At 32.2% G+C, this 16,419-nt stretch overlaps 1 protein-coding gene across 1 annotated transcript; it reads left to right on the top strand.

Moving 5' to 3' along the window:
* Positions 1-9,873: 9,873 nt before the first annotated feature.
* On the top strand, positions 9,874-16,381 carry LOC108781552 (WASH complex subunit FAM21-like). Its single transcript, XM_018549546.1, has 5 exons — positions 9,874-9,924; positions 11,763-12,313; positions 12,645-13,508; positions 13,838-13,956; positions 14,120-16,381. Coding segments are annotated over exons 1-5 (3,123 nt in total). The 5' UTR covers positions 9,874-9,922; the 3' UTR covers positions 15,707-16,381.
* The last annotated feature ends 38 nt before the right edge of the window (positions 16,382-16,419 follow it).

A 16,419-nucleotide genomic window follows, 5' to 3' on the forward strand; every position in this document is an offset into this window, starting at 1 on the left:
ACACACACACACACACACACACACACACACACACACACACACACACACACATATTATTATATCTTGCGTAAATTGTTTTATAATTACAAACATTTTTTGTATATTCTTATATTTAAAGGATTATCTTTATTTAATCAAAAATCATCAAAGAGAGTATTGAAATTTTTAATATTGTTTGGACGTTTAAAACATTCTATGTTAGTAATTACGTTAAAAATCCATGCAAATAATGGAGGTTTAAGAACAAAGAAAGAAAAAACCTGTTTGGATTTCTTTTTCCGTAAATGCGAATACGTGTCGGCGCGTCATTTTCTTTCCCACACGCGTGTTGAGTACTTATGGTGTCTTTGAATTGATGACCCATACATTAGTCATTCGCCTCTCCTATTCTGCGGTACTACACTACGACGCGTAAATACCGTAGTCTACAATGTATATAAGTTTCTTTTAGTACAGCCGAATGTGTTAGCTTCACATCGATTGTTGGTCTTCCCATCACGAATTGATCTGTCATTTAATCATTATTAAAATATGACGATTAACACATAAGAACTGTAAGTGATTTGATGAGAATACTATTTATGGAACTGTTTAGAGTGGATATTCCAATCGAAATTATTTATTTTTCCCTAAAAAATATTAAATTAGAAATGTATAAACAATATGATTGATTAATTTCTATATATTTGAGTCTATTCTAAATAATTCCATAATATATGTCCTAAAGTGATTTAAATAAAAAAAAGATTATTCATTTGCAATGTACTTGCAAACTTTATGGACGTGGATTTTGTCAGGGATATTGCTTGTAGATTATTCTCTGAACTCTCTTCGGAAATGGAAGACAAGGAGAAAATACGAGCGACACAGTTGTGCTCTGATTAATTTGTACTAAAGCGGCGTTTATTCGTTTTCAAAGAAAACTACATAGTTTTTCACTCTATATATATTATAGTTTTTTCACTCTAAGAAATAAGTGGTAAGCGAATAAGAATCATAAAAGAGAGAGAGGCAATGAAAATCTATTAGGTAAATAAATTCAGATAAAAGCAGCGTTTTATCGTGCTGCATTATGTCAGATGCGCATTTTTACAATCAAATTAAGACCGTTCAAGACGGGAATAATTTTCGTGCTTTCGTGCGGAAATGTTAAGGCACAGGAATAGTGAAGATAGATGAATCTGATAAACTCTGTTGTGCGTTATCGTACGGAAAATAGCATGATTCTTTATCCAATCTTTCTCTCTAAATTACTTGGAGTAAAATCTTACTTCAAAAAAGAGAGTGAAACTCTATCATTCTTATTCAAAACTACAAAAATATTTTCACTCTTTTTTAATAGTGGCAGTATTGACACTCTTTTAGAGTGAGATTTCATTTCAAGAAATTTAAAGAGTAAGATAACAATAATAATCAAGTGAATAAGTAGAGCCTTTCGAATCCAAGAAAAACGATATTTATTTATAACAATATTTCATAAAGTATATTCCGTTCGGTGAATTCTGTCAAATTTTTCATTACAAGGAAAATGTTTATTTTACATCAACTGCGTGTGGAAGTTCTTTTTTGCTGAGAAAGAGTTATTTCTTTAGATTTAATTATAACCCCGGATCTATAATAGAGTTTTAAGCCTTAAGCCATAAGAAATGGACGAATCATAATCGATTATTCTCCTCGAATTTGACTGTAATTAGTTAATTTCTTACGGCTTAAGGCTTAAAACACCTATTGTACGGATCTACAATCCGGGGTAAGAGTATATTTTAGTCGGGTTCGAATTTGCACAAAGCGGATATGAACAGCAATCCGGATATTTTTTGTTTTCATCTTGTGGTACCAATAAAACAATTTCATCTGGATCACACTTTAATGTAGGGCATCTGGAAAGAGATATAGCATTAAATTAGATTGTGAAAAAGATTTTTACAGAAAATTTCTTACATTAACATTGTGAAATTACTACAGAATATTATAATTGTATAGGTCTTATTGCGAGACTATTGATTATTTAAACATTATCGATTATTTAAACATTAGAAGAGACAGAGTAAAAATTATATGAAATCATTTTTTTATTTCAATAAATACGATGGCATATGCAAAAGTTTCCGGCCGGTGATGTTTTGTACTCTAATTTATAAAAAATAGCCTGATAAAATTTTAATCATTGTCAGGTGTTAGTACAAAATGTGGATAATGAAATTTTATACTAACACCTTGATAATAATTAAAATCGTATCAGGTTTTTTTTTATAAATTAGAGTGCAAAATGTCACTAACCGAAAAATTTTGCACGCCACTGTAGTTCCTTTCTTATGATTTTTTACGAATTTAAAAGTTTGACAATTTAAATTTTAGCATCAAATGTTAAAATCCATTATTTTTAAGCATATTTTTATTCATTAATATATATATGGGGCATTCCATGCCAAGTGGGCCACCCAATTTTTAGGCTTTCTCGTCACAGCGCTCTTTTCGCTTGTCATTAGTGGGCATGAGAGGCAAGTTTGAAAATGAAATGTAGATGTTTCCTTATAGAAAATTGAAAGCTCTTTTACGTAAGAATACTCTTTTTTCGATCAGACCGGTTTAAGACAATGTTTGTCAGTTTTGAAGTTTTCAAAATGGCGGCGCGCCTAAAAGGTCAGTCTCAATTTTCTTTTAATATAGCTCAAAATGTAGCTCCAGGTCTCTACTTTGTTACTCTAAAAGGACTTAATGGGACACGCATTCGTTTAGGAGTAAGAGCTAGGAAAGTGAGGCAATGTCGCTCCGTCCCCCTGCCACTCATTTTCCTCACTACAACGTAGGTTCTTTCTTTACTTAATTTTTTTTTAAATTTAAGCATTTATACATCCTTAAAATTTTTTTCGGGATTTGTCTAATTTATGAGATTATTATTTGTTTTTTCCTTTTTTTCTATTAGTTTTAATTAATTGTCTTCATTTTAAATTATTGATTTTCGTATTTCTTTAATTTTTTTTATTTTTCCCCGCTTTTTGAAATAGTCATGAAGATGATGATTTTCGTCTTCTTTTAATCTTATTCAGTTGTTCTTCGTTTTTTTTTTTTTTGACATTTTTCATTCGTATTTTTTCGAAAAAATCATTAATTTAGTAAAATGAATTCTCAAGCAATCGATACGAACTCGAAAAATAATCACTTTTTTGAACTTCGAAAAATAATCACTTGGGGATGTTACAATCTTTTTTTGTGTATAACTTTTTTTGGAGGATAGACAAATGAAAATAACGGGTGGACAAACGTGGACAAACAGTGGACAAACGAATGCAATAATGATTTTAACAATATTCGCATTTAGGGGTGCCAACTTCATAGAGCGCTACGCGCGCGATTCTTTTTTTTTTTGGACGACCATATAATTTTCTCTTACAAAATTTACACCAAAGCATAGTCGATTAAGCTTTAAATTATAATTACATTTCTTTGCGTCTTATTAAATTCGTCATATTCGAAAAATCTTATTGATTTCCGCAACATTTCCGTCTGCCATATTGAATTTAAAAATTTGGAACACGGAATCAAAATCAGCGTTCGCGGTAACCCCCATTTACCTAATTTCGCTGAAATTTTTAATTTTTTATGTATTTTGCAACACTTTTCGTCCGCCATTTTGGATCAGCCATTTGGATTTTCCTAATTTTGATCACAGATTCGAAATCAGCGTCCGCGTAAGCCCCCTTAATCCAAATTTCGCCGAAATCGGAAAACCTTTAAGATTTTCGCATCTTTTCCGTCCGCCATATTGGATAAGTCTTTTTTAATTATCATAATTTTTACCATGTTTTTAAAAGAGCGTCCCCGAAAATTTCTTGTTACCAAAATTCACCATTTTTGGATTACTTTAACTGCCTCAACGAACAGAGGCTTGAAAAAAACGTCTACACGCCTTTTTTAAGATATGATGATGATTATAATGTTTTGACTTACCGACTTAAAGTAACTAAACCGTTTTCTTCTTTACAATGTATCTGCATGCACGGACGAATAGTGTGTTTACCCACTGGCAGATATTCGTATCCCCATTTGCAGGAATCTAAATAAATATCAATGTGAGCAAAATCCGAAAGTGTCAAAGAATGTAATTCGAAAAATATATATGTTATTTATTTTTAAGATATTTATCAGATATTAGCTATCTACGCGGTCATATTGGTACTAGTGTGATTAATTGATCATATTTGTCTAAAAAATCTGCCAAAGAATCTGTTATCGAAACGTCGAGGTTGTCTACTCTTAAGAATTTTTAGAATGATTTCTTCCTCTGAAGAATGCAATTACAGTTGGTGAGTTATGCAACATACCATATGCTTCCGTAGAAGGAACCAGCCCCATGTACATTAGTAACCAAATTCCACATATGTAATTCTTCATCTTTCTTGCTTAGTAGTCTCCAAAAAGAAGAGACGATAATAAATAAAAAATTCGACTTTTATATCGCTTTTCCCTCCTCATGATTTCTTTAGAAAAACATTTTGTCTCTTTCTCTGTACGAATAAGCATAAAGCAAAACGTGCAATATCATACATGACGATATAAAAGATAAAAAGAACAAGGATCAAACAAACATCAGGTTCACTGTTATCATTCGAACACGACATCATTTTTAGCATCATTATACATAATGCACTTACCCTTTTTATTTTCCATGTATTCATCATTAATGACGTATTCATAACTTTATATTTGTTTATAGTATTATTTCAGGATAAGAAGCATGTCTCATTTCACGAATTGTATCGAATTTTTTATTAATAGTAGAATATTTATTTTACAAATATTGGAAGCTTTCTTCGCTATGAGAAAGGATTATTCCTTTAGATCTAAAAATATTTTTAGCCAGTAAACGGGTTAGTTGCACAAAGCGTTGTTGGACAGCAATCGGGAAACTGTTTTCCTTCATCTGGTGGTTTCCGAAGAATCGTGATGGCATTTGGACCACAATTTAATTTAGGGCATCTGGAAAAACAAACATTAAATTAGATTGTGAAAAAGATTTTTACAAAAAATCTCTGTACATTACCATTGAAATCACGACACACAGAAACAAAATATTGTAATTGTAGATCTTATAGAATATTATAATTGCAAAATAGGGAATACTGTTGATTATTATTTAAATATTGGAGCACATCAGTCAGAAGAAAAAGAATGATGTGAAAAAAAAAATAATACGATAATATTTTCTATTATATTTCCTTTTATTTTCCATATATTTTCTCTGAGATATAGAATAAAAATGATATGTGAAACAAATTTTTTTTAATTTCTAAAAATAGTACTCTTCTTATAATAGTTCATAGAATTTAAATGTTTGTCAAATGAAGTTTTAGTCTCAAAAATATAAAAATCCATTGTTTCATTCTTTACAAGTATATTTTTTATTCATTGAGATATATAATATAAATAACTAACCATATATTGTAATCGCGTTTGCAAAAAAAAAAAAAGAAAAATGCGAATACCGAAATAATCGACTAATAGAGAATCATTGTGTATATATATATTATAAATTATCTTATATATATATATATATATATATATAATAATATATGATATAACGTTTTGAGAGAGACTTACTCAACTGATTCAACTAGACCGTTCTGACCATTACAATACACGTACATGCACGGGTGAAAAGTGTGTGGGCCCGCTGCCAAATATCCGGATCCCCATTTGCACAAATCTAAATGAATATTTATCCATATTCAGTATATAAAATCCGTATTCAAAGAATATAATTCGAAAAATTTTATTTTTTAGATATTTAGCTATTTAGCCAGATATTAGCTATATGTGACCATATTAGTACTGGTATTATCATTTTTGTTTAAAAAAAACCTATCAAATAATCTGTTATGTTGAAATATCGAGGTTATCTATTCCCTAAAATATTATATTTAGAATAATTTGTTTTTCTGAAGAGTAAAATTTTATTCTCTGGTCGACAAGTTATGCGACATACCTTGTGCTTCCGTAGTACTGGGTATCAGTCCTATGTACATTAGAAACAAGATTCCACAAACGTATCCCTTCATTTTACTTTCTTGCTTATATGGTAAACTCATCCGACTTTTATATATCGCTCTTCTCTCTCCTTCATGATTTTTTAGGAAAACATCTTCTCGAATAAATCGAATAAACACAAAGCAGAACGTGCATTATCATATTTGGCGATAACAAAAATTAAAGGAGCAAAGGTGATCAAATAAGCCACAAGCTCTTTCGAAAATATTATAAAAGCCTAGTTCAGAAGTTTTTATTAATTTTCATGATATTATGAGCTGTATCATATATGATTAGGTATATTGTGTTTGGAATGTTCATAGTTCAGTTTGAAATATCGAGATTGTATACATGATGTATGATAATATCTGTTCAGCAAGAGTCTTTCAAGAAGATTTTAACGGCTAATTCGCGTTATTTATAAATTCCCTGAACTGTTCTATACAAATTTATAATTATATAAATTCCGGACCTAACAATGTCTCTTCTTTAACAATTAGGCAAATATGCTCCTATTTGGCAAATTATGTGACGTACCTGGTTTTTGTACCGCGTAGCAAAGTAAGCTCCATATCAGCAACGATCACGCAAATGTATTATATTATAATTCTTCATCTTACTTTTTTATTTAAGAAATCAGCAAGATGAGATGATAATATATATAAATGCATGATTTTTATACAAGTACCGTTTTTTCTTTATTTATGATATTTTTATGAGATAATCTTGTCTTTTGTTCTACACAGACATAAGGCAAAATGTGCGATATTACACGTAGTGATAGCAAGGAGATAAAAAAAGTATGCAATATCACAACAACATTAGGCTTATCGGTATCATTTAAACACGACTTTACGGTTAATATCATTGAATATAGTATTAGTACCTACAGGAGTCGTACGTTTTGACCTGGCAATTTTTTGACAGTGCATCGATTAACTTGTAATTTTCACAGTAGGTAGGGAATAGCCTAAGGATCAAAATCTATATTATGCCGTAGGGCGCTTTCACCCCGGGGGTGATTGTCACCCCACCTCGGGGGTGGAAATTTTTTATTACATTTTTACCACAGGAATCGATAGAAAAACTAATTCTAAGCAAAAAGTGTTGTATACATTTTTTTTGTAAAATTAATACTTTTCGAGTTAGTAGGGACCGAAAGTATCAGTTTTTCACAGAAAAAATGACCATTTTGAATCGGTTATTCGCAGCTAACTCGAAAACGATGCATTTTATCAAAAAAAGTGTAGAGAGCAAAATTGTAGCTTTTACAAAAACAAAGAAAATGCTTATTTTATAAATTTTTGTATAACCAATAGGAACCGAACTACGACTTCTTAAAAGTAAGCTCTTCTTCGTCAAACGCTAAATTTCAGAGTTTCAAAGTCAAATAACGGGAAAAGTATGCATTTTTATAGAAAAACTTATAGAATCTTTTTTAAAGTATATAAAAAGACCTTTCTTTTCCGTTTTTAGAAAAGTCTGTAGCATAAAAATTGAGCGAGTTATGATGAAAATAATGTCGGTCCCTACTTTTTTCATTGAAAAAAATCAGCGAAAACAACCCCTAATTACCACCCAAATTAAAATTAATCGTTGCCCTTTTACAGTTGTCTTTATTTATGTATTATTAATATATTCTATGAGTTTGACCGGTCTAGAATGCTTAATTTCGAAAAAATTGGAGGTAAAAGTAAAAAACGAATTTTTGCAATTTCGTGAAGAATGCCCTTCTCTTCAAAATAAGTCCAAAACTACTGGAGACACGTAAAAAATGCTTCAGTATCAAATTGTAGCTTTTTTAATTCCAAACATTTACCCTTCTTGTACATTTTCTATACGACAAAAATTAAGTGAGATACGGACGTTGAAAACGTGTATGTATATGCGAGCACTACCTTGCTTACATTTTGTATACTACGCATTAGACAATTACATACTCACTTACATCCATTCACACTCGAACACATATATCCATATAATATATCTGTGTATGTGTGTATGTACACACCTGCCTATATGTTCCTTTTATTTTTTTTTCTATTTCTATCTATGAAAGTAGTGTTTAAGCATTGCAATGTCATAAGGGGTGGTTTTTAAGGGTTAAAAAAGTTACAAAATGAAATTAGTAATATTTTAAGCAGTAACATCTTAAACTTAAAACGCTGTGATAAATTATTGATTTTTTTAGGGTAAATAATTTTTTTTTTTTATTTCAACCTTACTAGGGGTTGATTTTTAAGGGTTGAAATATTCTGAAATAATGTTCCACTGCGTCAAACAATTATTATTCAACTCATCTGAACCAAATTTTACTCACCTTAAGCTTTAATATATAGATTTATAGATTTTGGCAATAAGGGGTAGTTTTCACCCCTAAAAAATGAAAAGCGCCCATCGGCATAATATAGATTTTGATCCTTAGGCTATTCCCTACCTACTGTTACAATTTCAAGTTAATCGATGCACTGTTAAAGAATTGCCAGGTTCTGCACTATTCGCAGCTTCGACTCCTGTACTATATCTTATAAAACATTTTTTATTAATTCTATTCTAAAAAATGATAAAATTTCTAAAAAATTAAAATCTGTTAGATAAACGGGTTTATGTGAAAGTGGCGTTTATTTGCATGCTATGTCAAATTGTATTGGACTTCTTCATTCATCTTTTCAGATTTTTACGGAAGATCCACTCGAGAGGAAATGATTTTTATGCTTACAAAAGTAGGTTACTTGTTTGGCTAAACTAATGCATTATGGTCCGAGAGACGGTGTTATTTTTATTCAGTCTTAAGACAGTAACAGTTGGTAAATTAAGAAGCAAATCATTTCGATAGAAACAATGGTATTTATTTATAACAACATTTGCAGATAAAAAAATATTTTTTACATCATTCTTTCAAAATCTCATAATAAGTATTGTTTAACATAATCGAATCTAGACTCTTATGAGATCGGCAAACTGTTTCTGGACAGCAATATGGATACTCATCGTATTTGTTCGTGGGCGGTATACGAATCGTATATTCCCAATCTGCACAAATGGAGCTAGGGCATCTGGAATGAAACAGAATAGAATTGGATTATAAACAAGAAATTTGATAGAAATTCTCTTTTCATATTGGTATTGAAATTACGACAGTATAACGTATTGTGCAGTTCCCATTACGAAATAGAGAATGTTAATTGTTTAGAATAAATAATCAAAAAAAAGGAAGAAAAGAGAAACTTAGAAATGTGAGGTAATATGAGATTTTCTATTTGATTTTCTTGTTTTCTATGTATGTATGTAATTATTTTTTCTGATATACAGAATGAAAATTATTTAAAACTAATTTTTCTAAATTTTTAAAAATAGTTTTTTGTAATAGTTCTCGTGAATTTGGAAGAATTTAGTAAATTAAACTTTAGTATCATATGAAAAAACTTATTGTTCCTTTTCTTAAGCATATTTTTACTTCATTGATTAATGTTGTAATATAACTAATCACACATTTTCTATACATTTGCAATAAAGCCTGAATCAAGGTAATTATATTAGTGGATCGTTGTCTAAAAGTCAATTTCCGAGATTAAGGATCAACAACTGATAATTATATATGAGAAAGACAAATGTATTTATTATTTTTTTCTTTCAGCAGAATATTTTTGAGTTCCGGAAAATCTAATATACAGATGTGCATACAGATTTGCCAAATAATAAATGTGTTTTATAATGTTATAAGAATTTATTATGAGAAAATTTTTCTAGATATTTTATAAATTATTTTATACATGCTTTATTATATAAAATTATATAAAAACATAATATTATATTATATAAAATTTTGACTCACGACATGAAAGAGAGCCTTCCATTCGGATTACAACGCACCAGCATGCACGGATAAGAAGTCATGTACGTATTCAGTTTCATTCTCCCGGATCCAAATGGGCAGTAATCTAAACGTAAATCTTTATAAGTAAAAACCGAAAGTATTCGAAGATGTGATTCAAAGATTTATTCATTTTGATATTATTAGTTATATTAATTTTGGAATGATAATAGTTGTCTAGTTTGTAAATTTAAGAGGATTTATACATAATTCAAATACAATAAAATATCAAGGATGCACGTAATATGTGTAACAGTCTTTTTAGTATAGCAGGAAAAAAAATCTTTACAAAAGGATATTAACTGCTAAATTCCGTCGTTTGTAAATTCGCTAATCTGTTCTACGTATATTTATAATGTAATTGTAGTTACTGGACATAATGTCTTTTCCTTAGCGTTAATTCCTTAGCAAATTATGCAACATACCATTTTCTTCCGTAGTAGAGTATGCTAGTCTAGTGCACATCAGCAACAAGATTGCGCAAACGTGACCCTTCATCTTTTTCTTGTTTATGGAGTTACCATAAGAAAGAAGAGGCGATAATGAATTAAAAAATCACGATTTTTATATGTCATGTTTCTCTCTTTCATGATGTTTTTAAAAGAACATCTTCAATTCTACACAAACACAAACATAAAGCAAAATGTGCGATATCACACGTACCGATAGCAAGAAGATAAAAAGAGCAAGGAGGATCACAATTCAATATCAAACTTACCGATATCAGTTGCACGATCTTACCTTCAGTATCATTGATCTTACCTTCACTTATTCCGTTTCATATCGCATAATCATTATATATTCATAATTATTACAAAATTTTATTATTAAATTTAACATTCAATTTTCTGTATTTTTTATGTATTTGCATTTTGATAGATGATTTTTATGATGATAGATGATTTTATGATTAGTTTTTTCTACTCGCCCGAACCTTTTGATTAAAATGTACATTCGGCTCGTCTTAATACTAAACGTATCATGACCCGGTCAAATGACCGGTTGTAAACTTTTGATTAGAAAATTCGCATGAAATGTTATCGCTTTTTCACATTTGACTTAATGACTTTTTCTATTAAATATATACAATTAATTTTACATCATTTATTTATATTTTTATTTGTTAAATCTGATAAACACGTATAGCCTATTAGCGTTATTTATCGCGACAGGTCATTTTACCGGTTACAGTACAAATAGGTATACATTAAATCTTGGTACGTTTAGTGTTAACACAGAATAATCTAAGAAGTTAAAAGTGTCGTTTTTTTTTATTTGTTGTAACGATTTGTACTCTTTCTCAACGGACACGAAATGATATACAGGACTTTCTTTATTGATGATCCAAACATTAGTCATTCAACTTGTTCATGGTCGCGTAGTGACGCTTAAATACTGTTGCTAGTTTAAGGTGATCTGTTCTTCAATATTGTCGAATGTGTTGCCTTTCGTAATTGTTGGTTCTCTCGTTATTTGACTTTCAATTTAATCATTATCATAATTGAGTGGTTAAGATCTGAAGTAATTTAAAAGAAAAAAATAATCAAGAACACAATTGTTAAATGCTTATAAGCTATTTTGTAAGTGGATTTTATTGGCGACTACTTGTGCGAATAATTCTCTGATTTTTAACGATTTGAAGGCAAGTAGAAAATGCGAGTAACACAAATCGTCGATTAATTCGTACCAAAACGGCATTTATTCGCTGTCTTTGAAAGATAATGTGACACTGACTCTAAGGCTGAATGATATCAAGCAAGAATCATAAAGCAATGAAAATCTATCTGATGAACGGATTCATGCTAAGGTGGCGCTTATTTGCATGTCGGACTGTTCTGTTTAATGACCTTTTTTTTTTCAGGAACATTTTTAGTCCGTGTATGACCTCCACAAGAGTTAAGTCCGAGGAGATCTATCGTGAGCGTATTACCAGTGACAGCTTATTTGAGGCACGAACGCACTATCCTGCCAACGCCAACAGCGACAATCAGCAGCAGCAACAACAACAACAATTGGAACAGCAGCAGCAGGATATTTCGTCGGCATTATTACAGGACGACGTGTTCGAAAACGACGACCTGTTCGGACCACCACCATTACCTAACAAATCGGACTCGAAGCGTACAAACAAATCGAAAGTCTCGTCGCTCTTCGACGACTCCGATTCCGGCGACGAATTCTTCTCCGTCGCTAGTTCTGGCTCTAGATCGCAGAAGAGCACGGATTTTCACAACACGGTGTCATCGAGTGACCGAACGAAGTCAGTCTCGAAAAGTGGCGATCTGTTTGATGACAACGTAAATATATTCGGCGGTAAAGACGCTCCAGATGTCGATATATTTGGGGTAGCACCAGGTTCAAAAAATGCAGCTTCAAATGGTCCGAGCTCGGTAATACCTAAGAATAATAACGGTAAGTGGAGCACGCTTTGTAATTTCTTTTTAATCTCTTATATAAATTATGTTTCACTTTTTAGTGCGATAATTTCATTTTTTTTATTGCGACGTATAAATATGAGAATTATATTTTATTAGAAAGTACTGCATTTTTATATAAAATAGGTAAGAAATTGTTTCATTTTAATTTATGGTAATGTAAAGATATAATTTATAGTAATGTAAAGGACATTACGATCATCTGTTTGGAATAAAGAAAACTTTTATAATCAATGCAAATATTACGTTTCATATAAAGAGAAAATATGAAGAAAAATATTAGTAATTAAAAATTCAAATTTTGTTAGATAATTCACGAAATACGAGGATGGAACCAAAGAAGATCAGCCTGTTTGACGATAATGACGACGATGGCGATCTGTTTGGCGCGAAGCCGATGAAATTAAAGAATGAACGTAAGATCGATCTCTTCGAGGATGAGGATGATTTATTTCTAACCAAGACCTCTTCGATAGAAAAAGATGTAGCAAAAATCGACGTTAAACCAAAGATCGACGTCTCCAAGAACGTTTCTAGTCTCGAAACTGAAAAGAAGAATAGAAACGATCCTTCAGATCATTTGGACGAACTATTTTCGAAAAGAACAAGACCCCATAATCTTCTGTTTGAAGACGATGATTACGACGATCTTTTTAGTAAAAAAGACACAGCGTCATGTGATAAGGACCAATTGAAATCCAAAGACGAAATCAAAAAAGACATTGCCGAACAGGCACAGGAACTTCCTGAAGAAAATAAAAGCCCAGTAGAGTCATCAAATTTAAATCGTGATGTCAAGACAATCATAGAGTCCAACGTCGTCGCGAGGAACAACGTAGACGAGGAAAAGAGTGAAACTGAAATCAAGGAAACATCTTCCAACGAGGAAGACGGCATAGTGAAAAAAAATTCACCACCGAAAACTCTGAGTATCCGGACGATTTCACCGCCATCCGAGGAACATGGCAATCAACAAGTGCCTCGACGTTTGGTGTCTGGTAAGATAAAGAATCTCATGGGCAAGATGAGTGATTTGAAGATACTTTCACCCATGGATGCACCGCCATTATGGAGAAAAAGCGAAGATAAGACGGATGAGGAAGAAGATGTCGTGGATCGAGACATCGCAGATCTAGGCATCAGTGGTCACGTTTCACCTCCAAGTATATCAGGTAGTTTAACAAGATTTTTGCTTGCTAAAAAGTCTCAATTTTTTTTAGTCTAATCTTTGTCGTACATGGAAAAAAGTCTTATACATCACGAATTCAAAAGTACGGAGATAAGTTTATAAATGATTTACATAACAACGATTGAACATTTTTAAAACATTTTAAATTCTCATAAAAAGAATCTATTATAACGAGTATCATACTTATATATGTATATAAACATATCTATTATAACGAATGAGGTCTAACGTTTTATTTATAAAATTTGTTAATTAATTTAAATTATTTTAAATAAGAGTGAAAAGATACATAATTTAAATATTTTTTTATAGAAGGTAGCACACTGAAGGAATCTTCTTATTCGACAATTTCCACTACTAGTAACGCAGAAGCGGCTATAAATTTCGATGATCTGGCTCAAGTAGAAACATTATCTACTACCGCGTCCAAGGTGCTTATCAAATTGATTATATTGATTTATTTAAGTTATATACATAATATATATTTTATAAAACTTTCTGAGAACAGAAAATATACATTAATAAAGAGAAATTAAAAATGTTTTTAATATATTTTTCTGAAATTAAGTTATAACTTTTTTCTTAAATTGTTAGAGCCGAGTGAGAATTCAAGCGAAACGCCGTCCTCAAAGTCGACACGCCCGAAAATCTGCCTTGCGGCACAGCGGTATCGACTTCGATACGGTTGACAATGCGGACAACGACAATTCTCAGGAGGAGAGTCATACTAGCACCTGTTCATCTAGCAAAGACCCATCTGCCGCTCTGACGATCAGTGTCTCCGATCGCTTGACCGCCAATGATAATATTCATCGCTCGGCGGTAGATCCTGCTTCCACGGACGACAAATCTGAATTGGGTAGCATTAGCAAGGAGAGCTCGATGAGTGTAAACAAGAACACTCTTCTGTCTCCATCCACTGACGAAGAGGACTTGTTTGATGTGCCACCAGATTTGCCAGAAGATCCACAGAAGGAGGACACTTTATTTGGCAGGGCGCCAATACTCTCACCGATCGACGGGCAATCAGATAAAACGCTCGTCGTTGTCAAACCTTTAGATACCGTAATTAGAAAGATCGATGATATGGATACCGGTGTGGATGCAATGAACAACGAAAGTAATAAACGAAATTCTAGTGAATTTGCACAATTGAATGTTAATACCAAATCAGATACGTTGGAGAGTCCTAAAAAGAAGGATGATAAGCATAAAGAAGTTGATGATGAGCAAGATAAGGTAATAAGAGCGTCTAGCGAGGAATTGAGCGATCCTCTGCGCGACAGCACCCATGATCCGTTGAAGGATCCTAGTCAGTTGTTCGCGTTTGTCACGAAGACGCCATCGCCAGAAAAAAGCAAAGGACTATTATTTTCTGAATCGGACGATAGTCTCTTCTCTAGCGGTTCGGCGAAGAAGCCAAATGAGCCGAAGAAGAAAGTCTTAGATCTGTTTGCAGACGACAACGTAGGCGGTGATTTATTTTCCACAGCACCATTGAAAAGGACGGTGAAAAAGCCGTTGCGAGATACAAAGATCGGTCTCTTCGGCGATGATGACGCGCAAAATGACGATGACGACAGTCTCTTTGGCAATTCGTCCAGTAAAGCGAAATTAAATAATCAATCATCAAGTTCTATTTCAACCGGTCGAAAAAAGGACAATATTTTCGACGACGATGACGACGACGACGAAGAAGAAGAAGAAGAAGAAGAAGAAGAAGAAGAAGAAGAAGAAGAAGAAGAAGAAGAAGAAGATGATGATTCCAGCGTGTTTGTCGAGTCATCAGGCCTTTCGCAGAAATCGGACAGCGCGTCGTTTTCGGAGCTTAAACAAGATTCTCAAGTCGACTTTCAAACCAAGAGCTCGAATTTGAAAGATATCTTCGGTAATGTGTCGCACGACGGTGATGACGACGACAGCGACCTTTTTGCCACGAAGAAAATTGTTCCTAAGAAAGTTGTCGCACCTAAGTTGTCCAAGTCCCTATTTTTGTCGGACGATGATGACGACGACGGCTATATTTTCGGTAAACAGCCATCTGCGTCGACGCAATCGAAAGCAAGTACGACGATCGCACCAAGTTCAAGATCGGTCGTCAAGAAACCGGTGACTAAAGACTTGAAGAAAACGGCCGAGAAAATTATCGAGGATCCACTAAGCCTCCTTCAAGATGATTAACTCAGTTTCCTTAAGCTAAGTATTCGTGAGATTTTTTGTTAATTACACAACGCTTAGCTACAAAAGTTTATGCGTGTTTAGAAAAGTGAGAGATACCGAATGAAGTACAAAACTAAGAGGAGAAGCTTGCCTTTTGTTCTGCCATTTATTCAAAGGACTGTTTTTACCACTATTGTATGTATGTGTGCGCGCGCGTGTGTGTGATTAAAGTTAGTCTACTTAACATGTTAAATTTATATTATTAAAATTTTTATTCAGTTTTTTCAGCGTAACATAATATTAATTTTTTTATCGGATATGGACGGTTATAATTAAGTAACATATCCTAGTTAAATTGGCAAAAATTTATTATCGAGACAACTTTATTTTTGCAGAGCATAAGAATAATTTCTGAGTTTCCAATGCGATAAAAGAATATTTGAAAAAGAGGTGGGCTATCCAGTTAGCATAATGTATTGCATTTTAAAAACAAATTGTTTAGTCAATAATCTTTACTTTATCACAGCAAGCAAAGGTCTTGACAGTGTTGAGCACGTGGTTACGATATGTATAACACTAAATAATTTGTTTTTAAACGTTTCAGCCTTTTTACATTTTTACAGAGGATTAATACTTAGTGCTGTAAAATTTATGCGTGTATAGAATACTTCAAAGAACCAAATAAACTTTTGTAGTTTTAGGCGTATATATACATATATATATATATATATATA

Source organism: Cyphomyrmex costatus, unplaced genomic scaffold, assembly GCF_001594065.2.
Source record: "Cyphomyrmex costatus isolate MS0001 unplaced genomic scaffold, Ccosl1.0 scaffold837, whole genome shotgun sequence".
Taxonomy (NCBI): Eukaryota; Metazoa; Arthropoda; class Insecta; order Hymenoptera; family Formicidae; genus Cyphomyrmex; species Cyphomyrmex costatus.

Excerpts from the sequence above, each read along its gene's own strand:
- LOC108781552 (XM_018549546.1), top strand. Across the intron at positions 13,509-13,837 it reads TTCACCTCCAAGTATATCAG|AAGGTAGCACACTGAAGGAA; the intron begins GTAGTTTAACAA and ends ATTTTTTTATAG. Across the intron at positions 13,957-14,119 it reads TATCTACTACCGCGTCCAAG|AGCCGAGTGAGAATTCAAGC; the intron begins GTGCTTATCAAA and ends TTAAATTGTTAG.